This window comes from Dermochelys coriacea, chromosome 6, assembly GCF_009764565.3.
Source record: "Dermochelys coriacea isolate rDerCor1 chromosome 6, rDerCor1.pri.v4, whole genome shotgun sequence".
Taxonomy (NCBI): Eukaryota; Metazoa; Chordata; order Testudines; family Dermochelyidae; genus Dermochelys; species Dermochelys coriacea.
The window spans coordinates 95,533,916-95,546,176 of record NC_050073.1 but is presented as its reverse complement, the minus strand read 5'-3'; the positions used below and the strand labels follow the sequence as shown (position 1 = coordinate 95,546,176).

The 12,261-nt window shown below is 45.2% G+C and overlaps 1 protein-coding gene across 3 annotated transcripts in view; it reads left to right on the top strand.

The window, feature by feature from the left end:
- Positions 1-12,261, top strand: part of EML5 (EMAP like 5) — a 326,380-nt gene that overhangs the window by 177,030 nt on the left and 137,089 nt on the right. For all 3 annotated transcript variants that reach the window (XM_038404486.2, XM_038404485.2, XM_043517737.1), the window contains exon 16: positions 9,886-9,979. In XM_038404486.2, coding sequence (XP_038260414.1) covers positions 9,886-9,979 — 94 coding nt within the window. The remainder of the gene's footprint in view (positions 1-9,885; positions 9,980-12,261) is intronic.

Here is a 12,261-nt window from a genome sequence, read left to right as displayed (position 1 = left end):
TGGGACCCAAAACTGGACACAGTACTCCAGATGAAGCCTCACCAATGCTGAATAGAGGGGAACGATCATGTCCCTCGATCTGCTGGCAATGCTTCTACTTAAACAACCCAAAATGCTGTTAGCCTTCTTGGCAACAAGGGCACACTGTTGATTTATGTCCAGCTTCTCATCCACTGTAACCCCTAGGTCTTTTTCTGCAGAACCCCTACCTAGCCATTCGGTCTCTAGTCTGTAGCAGTGCATGGGGTTCTTCCATCCTAAGTGCAGGACTCTGCACTTGTCCTTGTTGAACCTCATCAGATTTCTTTTGGCCCAATCCTCTAATTTGTCTAGGTCCCTCTGTATCCTATCCCTACCCTCCAGCATATTTACCACTACTTCCAATTTAGTGTCATATGCAAACTTGCTGAGGGTGCAGTCCATGCCATCATCCAGATCATTAATGAAGATATTGAACAAAACCGGCCCCAAGACCAACCCTTGGGGCACTCCGCTTGATACTGGCTGCCAACTAGACATCGAGCCATTGATCACTACCCGTTGAGCCCGACGATCTATTCAGCTTTCTATCCACCTTATATTCCATTTATCCAGTCCATACTTCTTTAACTTGCTGGCAAGAATACTGTGAGAGGCCATATCAAAAGCTTTGCTAAAGTCAAGGAATAACACGTCCACTCCTTCCCCTCATCCACATAGCCAGTTATCTTGTCATAGAAGGCAGTTAGGTTAGTCACACATGACTTGCCCTTGGTGAATCCATGCTGACTGTTCCTGATCACTTTCCTCTCCTCTAAGTGCTTCAAAATTGATTCCTTGAGGACCTGCTCCATGATTTTTCCATGGTCTGAAGTGAGGCTGACTGGCCTGTAGTTCCCATGATCCTCCTCCTTCCCTTTTTTAAAAATGGGCACTACATTAGCCTTTTTCCAGTCATCCAGGACTTCCCCTGATCGCCATGAGTTTTTAAGATAATGGCCAATGGCTCTGCAATTACATCTGTCAACTCCTTTAGCACCCTCAGATGCAGTGCATCCGGCCCCATGGACTTGTGCTCATCCAGCTTTTCGAAATAGTCCTGAACCACTTCTTTCTCCACAGAGGGCTGGTTACCTCCTCCCCTTACTGTGCTGCCCAGTGCAGTAGTCTGGGAGCTGACCTTGTTCATGAAGACAGAGGCAAAGAAAGCATTGAATACATTAGCTTTTTCCACATTCTCTGTCACTAGGTTGCCTCCCCCATTAGTAAGGGGCCCATACTTTCCTTGACCACCTTCTTGCTAACATACCTGAAGAAACCCTTCTTGTTGCTCTTAACATCCTTTGCTTGCTGCAACTCCAAGTGTGATTTGGCCTTCCTGATTTCACTCCTGCATGCCTGAGCAATATTTTTATACTCCTCCCTGGTCATTTGTCCAATCTTCCACTTCTTGTAAGTTTCTTTTATTTGTTTAAGATCAGCAAGGATTTCACGGTTAAGCCAAGCTGGTTGCCTGCGATATTTAATGTTCTTTCAACACATTGGGTCGGTTTGTTCCTACAACCTCAATTAGGATTCTTTAAAATACAGCCAGCTCTCGTGGACTCCTTTCGCCCTCATGTTATTCTCCCAGGGGATCCTGCCCATCATTCCCTGAGGGAGTCTGTCTGCTTTTCTGAAGTCCAGGGTCCGTATTCTGCTGCTCTCCTTTCTTCCTTGTGTCAAGATCCTGAACTCGACCATCTCATGGTCACTGCCTCCCAGGTTCCCATCCACTTTTGCTTCGCCTACTAATTCTTCCCTGTTTATGAGCAGCAGGTCAAGAAGAGCTCTGCCCCTAGTTGATTCCTCCAGCACTTGCACCAGGAAATTGTCCCCTACACTTTCCAAAAACGTCCTGGATTGTCTGTGCACTGCTGTATTGCTCTCCCAGCAGATATCAGGGTGATTGAAGTCCCCCATGAGAACCAGGGCCTGTGATCTCGTAACTTCTGTTAATTGCCTGAAGAAAGCCTCGTCCACCTCATCCCCCTGGTCTGGTGGTCTATAGCAGACTCCTACCATGACATCACCCTTGTTGCTCACACTTCTAAACTTAATCCAGAGACTCTCAGGTTTTCCTGCAGTTTCATACTGGAGCTCGGAGCAGTTATACTGCTCTCTTACATACAAATGCAACTCCCCCACCTTTCCTGCCTTGCCTGTTCTTCCTGACATGACAGTATCCATCCATGAGAGTACTCCATTCATGTGTGTTATCCCACCAAGTCTCTGTTACTCCAATCACATCATAATTCCTTGACTGTGCCAGGACTTCCAGTTCTCCCTACTTGTTTCCCAGGCTTCTTGCATTTGTGTACAGGCACTTAAGATAACTCACTGATCATTCTGGTTTCATAGTATGAGGTAGGAGTCCTCCCCTCTTGTGCTCTCCTGCTTCCTCCTGGTATCCCACTGCCCCACTTATTTCAGGGCTTTGGTCTCCTTCCCCTGGTGAACCTAGTTTAAAGCCCTCCTCACTAGGTTAGCCAGCCTGCTTGCGAAGATGCGTTTCCCTCTCTTCCTTAGGTGGAGCCTGTCTCTTCCTAGCAATTCTTCTTCTTGGAACACCATCCTATGGTCAAAGAATCCAAAGCCTTCTCTCTGACACTATCTGCGTAGCCAGGTCCCTGGAAGGTGACTGGTCTGAGTGGGAGTTTAGCCCCTCACCAAGGAAGCACTGATCTCTTTTGGCTCCAGAGACCAGCACAGCACTGGCTGTGGCTGCGTGGCAGCAGGGCCAATGGACCTGTTGGAACCCATGGGGCATGCTAATGATTCTGGTGCCATATTCGCACAACTTCTCCCTGGCCGCTTTGGACAAGCAACTGCTGGTACCGGGCTTGGAACACAGCACAGACTCCAATGCAGGTGGGGTTGGAGGATCAGGTGCCAATGCCAAAGGAGCCCTCCACAGTGGGGGAAAGTGCCCTGGCCCTGGTGCTGTCATCGTCAGAGGCCCATCACACATCAGCCCTACTGATGACTTCAAAGAGCACCAAGTCCTGCTTAAAAGGGTGGCTTCTAACCAGGGCTTGGAGGCCAAGGAACTGGCAGAACAGTCAGATGCCCTTTTAGGCATGCTAACACAGCAACCCTGGCATGGCTTGGGCTGCTGGTCCATGAGGGTGTTCTAAAGATGGCTAAGGTATTGTGACAAACCCCTTCATCCATTCCACTCACCCCCAAACAGGCCAAAAGGAAATATTGTGTTCCTACTAACGGGTTTGAATATCTCTACACACACCCCGCACCCCCACCCCCGGTCGCTGCTTGTATCGGCGGCCAATGAAAGGGACAGGCAGGGTCAGGTGAGCAGCCACACCTAAAAATAAGAATGTCAAAAGATTGGATCTTTTTGGAAGAAAAATATATTCGATGGCCATTCTCCAGTTTAGGGTGTCCAAACACCAGGTCTTGTTGGGGAGGTATAACTTTAATCTATGGGACTCCCTCAACAAGTTTAAGGATGCTATTCCACAGGACCTTGGCCAGGATTTCATGACCATCCTGGAAGAGGGAAAGGGTTGGCAAGTGGCTTCCACCAGATGGCCTGGGATGCTGCCAATTCAGCTGCCAGAGTTGTTGCCTCTGCTGTGGTAATGAGGCGCAGTTCCTGGCTTCAAACCTCAGGTTTATTCCAGGACATGCAGTCCTCCATTCAGGTCCTTCCATTTGAAGGCAAGGGGCTCTTCTCGGAGCAAATGGATGGGAGACTGCATGGTCTCAAAGACTCCCAAGCCACTCTGCATTTGCTGGGCCCCACACACCGCAGATATCAAGAAAGCAGTTCCGTCCTCCTCTGCCACCCAGGTCCTGGAGGCCTCCTCAGCAAAGTGCCTTCAGGAGGAAAGAAAGAGATGGGTTTAAATGCCATCGCCCCTCTTCCTCCCATTTATTTGCCCAGCCCGGCCCTGCGAGACACCAAGGGGGCCTGAGACAGGCATTTTGAGGGTGTGCACGAGGACAGTGCCCCAGTCAGACTCCAGGATCCATCATCCAATTCTTTCCTCAACCATCTGTGTCCCTTCCGGTTGGCATGGTTGTGATAAACCTCAGACCATTGGGTTCTCAGTATATCATCTTTGGGCTGCACCTTGCAGTTCTCAACTCCCTCCTCCCTCCCACTCCCCCTTCCCTGTCCCTCTTTGGGGACCCTTCTCATAAGCAACTCTTTGTTCAGGAGGTGGAAAACCTACGAGTGGGGCAGTGGAAGAAGTCCCTCAAGACTCAAGAGGAAAAGGATTTTACTCCCACTAATTCCTAATCCCGAAAGCAAAAAGGGATTTAAGACTCATTTTGGATCTACAGCACCTCAGCAAATATCTCAAGAAGTTGAGTTTTCACACAGTCTCCCTAGCCTCCAACATCCCCTCCCTGGATCCAGGAAATTGGTACACCACCCTTGATTTGAAGGAAGCATACTTTCATATTTCCATCTTTCCAGGGCACAGATGGTTCCTTCGTTTTGTGTGGACCAGCGCCATTTGCAATTTTGATGCTATCCTTTGGCCTCTCATCAATCCCGAGAGTATTTACAAAGTGTATGGTACCAGTGGCCACTTACCTGAGGCATCAAGGCATTCAGGTCTATCTATATCTCAACGACTGGATCATCAAGGGAAAAGCTCAGGACTAGGTGCAAAGGAACCTCGATCTGGTATGATCCACCTGTCGTGAGCTGGGTCTGTGTTCAGCATCACCTGAAGGGCAAGGTGATTCAGACCTGACAGACAATACTCTGACAAGGTTTTATATCAACAAGCAAGACAGAACCCGGTCGTCAGCCCTTTGCCAGAAAGCTCTCTGGCTGTGGGACTTCTATGTGCAGCATGCCATTTATCTCTGTAGCCTTGCACCTTCCAGGTACCAGGAACGTGTTAGCGGATTGCCTCAGCAGGATCTTCTCATCTCGTCACAAGAGGTCACTCCATCTGGAAGTGATCAGCTTGATCTTCCAGAGGTGGGATACTCCCCAGGTGGACTTACTCACTTTCAGGCAGAACAGGAAGTACCCTATTTTCTGCTTGATTCACGGGAACGACAGAAGCTCTCTGTTCAATGCCTTCTTGCTCCCATGGTCAGGGGCACTGCCATACACATTCAGCCAGTGCCTCTAATCCACAGAATCCTCATGAAAATCAAGCAGGACAAGATGATAATAATCCTAATAGCTCCTCTCTGGCCTTGCCAGCACTGGTTCGGCACATTGCTAATCCTCTCGATAGCAGCTCTGCTACAGCTTCCACTCCAGCTAGACTTGCTGTCCCACGACCACGGACACCTCCTGCACCCGAACCTGGTACCTCTGCACCTGATAGCTTGGTTGCTGCATGGCTGAATGCGGAAGAACAGGCATGCTTGGCCTGCGTTCAGCAGGTCCTCATGGGTAGCAGAAAGCCCAGAAACAGTTCACATGTTGGGCTTTGGACCAGGGGTTTTAGGCCCGACCAGGCCTCTCTCCAGTTGATCCTGTACTATCTTCTTCATCACAAGCTCCAGGGCCTGTGTTTCTCAACGATCAAGGTCCACTTGGCAGCTATTTCAGCCTTCCACCCTCCAGCACAAGGCAGTTCGGTCTTTGCACATGACATGCAGGTTCGGTTTCTGAAAAGCCTGGAGCACTTCTACCCTCAAGTCCGTGACCCTGTCCCACCTTGGGACCTGAACCTCATGCTGTCTAGGCTCACAGGTCCACCCTTCAAGTCGTTAGCTTCTTGTTCCCTTCTGCTTCTCTCATGGAAGTTCTCTTTTCTGGTGATTATAACATCAGCCCGCAGGGTCTCCAAAATTAGAGTTCTCACCTTGGAGCCGCTCTATATGGTGTTCTATAAGGATAAGGTTCAACTGCAACTGCACCCAGCCTTCTTGCCCAAGTTAGTTTCACAGTTTCATACGAACCAGGACATATATTTACCAGTTTTCTTCCCGAAACCTCATAAGTCAGACAAGGAGTGCAGACTACACTCTCTTGATATGAAGAGAGCGCTGGCTTTTTATATTGAAAGGACTAAACCATTCCAGAAGTCAACGCAGCTCTTTGTTACGGTGGCAAACAGAATGAAGGGCCTCCCGATTTCTGAGGGTTTCAGAGGATTTCATCATGGATCACTGCCTGCATCAAGTTTTGCTATGAGCAGGCAAAGGTACCCTCTACGGCAATTGTAACTGCTCATTCTGCTACAGTGCAAGCCTCTTCAGCAGCCTTCTTGGCCCAGGTGCCGATTCGAGATATCTGCAGGGTCACTACATGGTCATCCATTCATATATTTGTGTTGCATTATTCAACCACCCAGCAGGCCCATGACAATGCCAGCTTTGGTTGAGCAGTGTTACAAGCCGCACAACTGTGAATTCTGAGCCCGCTTCCAGGGATACTGCTTGAGAATCACTTAGAATGGAATTGACATGAGCAAGCACTTGAAGAAGAAAAAACGGTTACCTGCCTTTAGGAACTGTTCTTCGAGATGTGGTGTTTGTGTCCATTCCATTACCTGCCCTCCTACCCCTCTGTTGGGGTTACCGGCAAGAAGGAACTGAGAGGGCATAGGCCCAGTGGTGCCTCACATACCAGCACATGAGTGCGGCACTCCAAAGGGTGCCAGAGCCAGCCCTATGGATACGACTAAGGCAAAAAATTCCAACAACTGTGCACGTGGGCATGCACACACCTAGAATGGAATGGACATGAACAACACATCTCGAAGAACAACAGTTGCGAAAGGTAGGTAATCATTTTTTTACTGGGAAGTAGCAAATTTCACTTTTTAATGCACTTTATAAATCTTTAAGCTGAGGAAGCAATCGAAGCATCAGCTGTAATTCAAGGAGCTATTGGAATGGGAAATAATATGGGCACATCTTGTGGTCATTCAACAAAATTAGCCATTTTCCTTCCTATGCAGGTCAAAAACATGCCTCCGCAGGTCTACAAAACAAGTCATCTGGTTGTTTTAAATGTATATAAGAAAATATTAGACCTTTCTGATAATCTTTTAATAGCACGGGAGTTTGTTCAAAAATATGATTAATGACATGCTGCTTTGGAAATGTCTAACTAGTTATTAGATGATTAATGTAATACATTGTATCATTTGTGGATTAGTACAGGTTTTGGTTTGCATTCTTTCTGTATCAATATCATCTATTGAAATACCATCCTAAATGGCTGGCTACATTCAATTTACATTTTTTTTTATAAATAAGCAACCCTACCTATACTATACTTGTAGACCTGTGCAGTGCAAGGTAGGTCTAATATGCTTCACATGCAGAACTCAAAAAACCCTTCCTGTAGACCTATAAAATGTTAGATTGTATATTTTTGGTATTTACTGCGACTGCTGTCTGATGCCTTCGTGAAACTGAGATGTATGTAGTATTTTTTACATTCTAAGAATGAACCATTTAGTCAAGTATGAGGCATATTAAAGAACTAAGGAGATTTTATAATATACAACTGTTTTATTTTTCTTTGTGTAGTATAATCCAGTCTGGAAAACTGGCAGCAATTTTGCTACCATTCTTCCCCTCCATCTCTCCAACTTTGATTTTGTGGTTGTGCATATTGCATTGTCTTTTGGAGGCATGTCATTAGTCTCTTGGGAATATGAATATTTGGATCACAACTTTGTAAGGAGTCAAAGCCACAGACATCTCTGAGATACTTTGGTCACTGACACAGTAAAACAAGAACTCACTTCCTGTTTTTTCCATCTACCGTAACTTTGACTATTCTTTATTATGTTTTATTGTTTCTATGTACTGTACTTATCATCATAGTATCTAATTACCTTGTTTTATCAGTTAAAGTTTATTTTATTAGTAGTTAGTTTCAATTAATATTATCGCAGTTTTGTGAGCCTAATGTCACTTAGGTGAATCTCTAGTTCTATTCTATGGCCTGTCACCTTTTTTTATTTGTCTGCTGTATGCCTCAGTTAGCCTTTTGTTCAGGCATGTGGTATTTTTAGACCAACAGATCAGTATGTTTGACAAGAAATCAGATCATTTTTGTTATGGGAAAAAATGTTGACCAACCTGTGTGCTGCCTAACATGTCTGGATGAGGGGTGCCTGCCTAGCTGATGCCTGATGTATCAAAATGTTATGCCTTCAGTATGGAAAGATAAATTTTCACTTTTCATCTTTGAAGTGGCATTAAAGGCATCTAAGTCTGACTTTGAAGGACAGTGAGTCTTTACCTTGTAGGTACTCAGCTTCATAAGTGGAAATTAAAGGATGGATCCAAAGTTTGTTCTTATCTGAATATTGTAAGAAACTGTAAAGATTGACTAATCCAATGAGTTCAGGATCTTGGGTCTGTTCAAAAGAGAGAAAAGCAAAGAAGGAAAGAAAGAGACCAAGGTTCTTTTCTTCCTATTTCTACTCTTAGAATGACAAGAGTTATGGATCTGGTGGGGTGGTTGGCTGGTGCCGAAAGTCTTCCTAGATTCAAATGATTTTTAGCAATTATGATGTTTTGTGTCATATACTTCAGATTCAAAGGTTACTGTAATCCTGGAGCCAGGATCCATCCTTGGCACAAAGTGAATGTAGTGAGTTGAGAAACTTGGATCGTGTCTGTTCTCTGGAAAGAATCTGGCTATCTCTTTTTTTCGTTCCCACTCCACCATAGTAGGCAGCCTTTGCCAGTTAAACCTTTTGAGTTTTCTCTGCTCAGGAAGTTGAACTCTGATACAAGCTGTTGATTCCTTGTTCTCTTGTGGTAGGCCTCACTGCATTCTGGGATGGTATTTGGTTTCATTGGAATGAATCTGATCTCAGACACAGCTAAAGCGTGTGCTGAGATTGTGCATACTGTTGGATCTTGGGCCTCTGACATTAGAGAATTTCCAGTCCTTCTTGGCTCTTACTTTTCAAGAAGTTATCCTCTCCCTCTAAATTCCCCCCTGCCCCAGGTTTCCAGGAAAGCAGCTTTGCAGCTTCAGAAGATGTGCATATGCCAGGAAAGAGATCAGTTGCAAATGAGCATAAATGCTGCATCTTCTGACTTGGAGTTAATCATGACATACCTGAGAGTCAGATCTGCCTCAAGATGTTAACCAGAGTCATCAAGCTTGGGAATATCTCATAAATATCCTAGAAGTACCCCTAATACACTTCTGTAAACCCAATCTGCAGTTACCCCAGAGTTTCTGCTTCATCAGGGTAAGGAGTACTAAACTCAACACAGAGATTCTTGGTGCCTCCCTGCGTTGAGGGATTTTGTGGAACTGATGTCAACACTTGGTAAAGCAGTGTTCTTACCCACCCACCCCTGTCAGCACACCATGGAGGTTTGCAGCTAATTACTTATAGGTGCCTGAGATGGACTTGTTCTCTTTTTACAAGCCCATCACAGGGAGTCAACTACCCTGTTACAAAAGGATATTCTTGAGGATGAGTGCTGATGTGGAGGATACTAAGGTGAAGTATGCTTCTAGTGTAGAGGAACAGGAAGGCAATGACTCTGCTTTTGGTGACCTGGCATTACCCAACTGTTGGAAAAAGCTAGCAACATCAATAATTCCTGTGCCAAAATCCTAAAAGTCCAAGATTAAAATGTATAATGAAATTAAATAACTAGTCTAAAGTCTTGCACTAAGTTAATGGCAAAGGGAGGATTAGAACTTGGAAATTCTTGGATTCAAATCCTATACTCTGTCCACTAGACCATTCATATAAAAAAATCTGCCTAACTACAACACATCAGCTGTGGTTTATCTGTTTGTACATTCTTTCATCTCATAATATTATAAGTAGTGTTTTGTATGATTTATAGTATATCTAATATAATAATTTGATTTCTTGTTATTGCAGAGTAATGCTCTCCACCCACTCTCTTACCATACATTTCCTTTTCTAGCGGATGGCAAACGGTTGGCTTCTGTTGGCATAGATGATAATCATACTATTGTGCTCTGGGACTGGAAAAAAGGAGAGAAGCTTTCAGCAGTAAGGTAAAAGTTTAACTTCATTCTGAAATCTATACCAAAATTAGTTTCAAATGGCAATGGACAGAATGGATACAAAGTGAGAATACTACTGAGACATAAATGAGCAGTTTCCCTTGCTTGTTGATTCACCCAATCAATGGCTTTTAGCATAGACTTGACACTTTGTTCAGGGAGAAAAGCTGTAGGTAAAGTAAAATCAACAACCATTGCTATGTAAGTTAAGTGACGAACTCAAGATAAGAAATAAGAGATTTGTTCTTACTGGAAGAAAAGAGATGTTCTTTAACATTTCTTTGATGTGTGAGTAACTGCCTAGTATCTTTTGAAACAGTTTCTTTAAAACTCACTACACACACCTCCGTTTGTCATTTCTGTAACTTGTCATGTCAAAAAAAATATTACATAGTCACAGACTGCATACAAGTCCCTTTCCAAGCTGAATCGTTGGCTGCAAGTGACTCTTCCCCCTCCCTCCTTACCAGTTACAGCTGCGCACACTTCCTCACCATTTCTGCAGCACATTCATGCACAATACTTGCCTTTCAAACACCACACACACTCACATGTCTTTCTTTAATGTTCCTGTTCTATGCAGTTGGGTCTGGTGCTTCTCCTTCCGGCAGCTACTGAACCTTGAGGCTCCTGCGTGCAGCTGGTGCTGACACTGTTTTTCTGGGCCTCATCTACCTTCCAAGTAGCAGCTGCACTCACCAGATGTACGCTTTCAGCCCTTCTGCAGATGTTGGTATCTACTTTTCTTTTTCAAAACCTTCTTGTGGTAGGTCTCCAGCAGTGGCTCCTTCAGCCCTTTCCTATGTTGGTGCTGTCAGATGACAACTGCTTTCTCCAGGGATGCCCTTTTGTTGCAGGTCCTTACTCCTCCTTCCCCAACCCTCTGCTCTGAGGCTGTGGAAACTTGGCTGCACAGCTGGTAGCTGCGGAAGCAGGGCAGCCTTGCCATCCTCAAATAATTAAGTTTTCTCTTTAGTAGTAGTTTTAGTAGTTTCTCTTTAGTAGTAGTTTTCTCTTGATAGTAGTTCAAGCTCTTCAGATCAGAAGAAGTCTTTAGAAGGTATTGCTGCAGTTGGAAAAATGATCCCTAATGGTCTTGGTTCAGCTGGTTCTTGCTAGTAGGTCTCCTGGCAAGCTGACTAGGAGGCTTCATATGCTTGTCTCTGGGAAGCTTTAGCAGTTGCTGGTTCCTTACCTCTTAATGGCCACTTGTGGGGAGAGGAACATAGTCTTTCTGTCAAGCTAGATTGTTCAGGCATGAATATGCCTTCTTTGTCAATGGCTCATAATAGTTACTGTCCTCACTTGCTTCTGAGGTCCCTTGATGAATCAGGAAAGAGTCTTCCCCTACAGTTATTTGACACAGTTCATTCACGTTTGATTCAGTAATATTTATGATAATAACAAATTCTCCCAAATCAGCAGATGCTGTCAGAATTTTTGGAAAGTTCCCCAATCTTCAGTGATTCTCTGTATATTTGTTTACAAGGCATTTGACCCTTGTGCCAAAGATGACTTCAGTTCCAAGAATTATTGGATCCACCATAGTGTGTCACAAGCTATGTTCTTCTTCAAGGAGTGTCCCTATGCGTGCTCCACTTTAGGTGTCTTGATGCCCTGAACTTGTAATTGGAGATTTTTGGTAGCAGTGTCCAGTTGGGCTGCACATGCGCTGTAGCCCTCTCATGCCGCTCGGAGCGGTTACATAGTGGTGCGCAGTCAACCGTCCTCCTGTTCCTTCTCTATCATCTTTGTCTTGAGTGGGAGCAATCAGCAGCACCTTCTCTTACCTCAGATAAGATTTATAGTAGATAGTTCATAGTGATTGTTGTAATTAGCTTCCCTGTCCCCTTGCCTTACTCTAATTTCTTTAATTTTCACACAAAAAAGTCTCCCTTTACCTTCCCTTTCTACCCCCGTCTCTCCAGCAGGTTTATCCCAGTTTTGACTCCCTTGGACATGCCTGGCTCACTTGGCTTGAAATGCTGCCTGACTTGCAGACTCTCCATACTGGTCTCTGACAGCCAGGCTCAGCGTGTCTGCTTCGTTGGCAAGACACACATTACTCAAAAGTGCCCACACTACAGAAAGCTGACAGGCAGGACAAGAAAAGCCAGAGATCTCCAACTGAAGATCCTCATGAAGGAGAAATCCCTCAGGCCAGTCTTCAACCCCAAGTCCAGGTCACCCCCAGCCAACTGTCGCCAGCGGCAGCCTCTGACAGGGGCTCTACTTCAACAACAGCTGCCAAAGAGCCTATTCCTAGAAAGGCT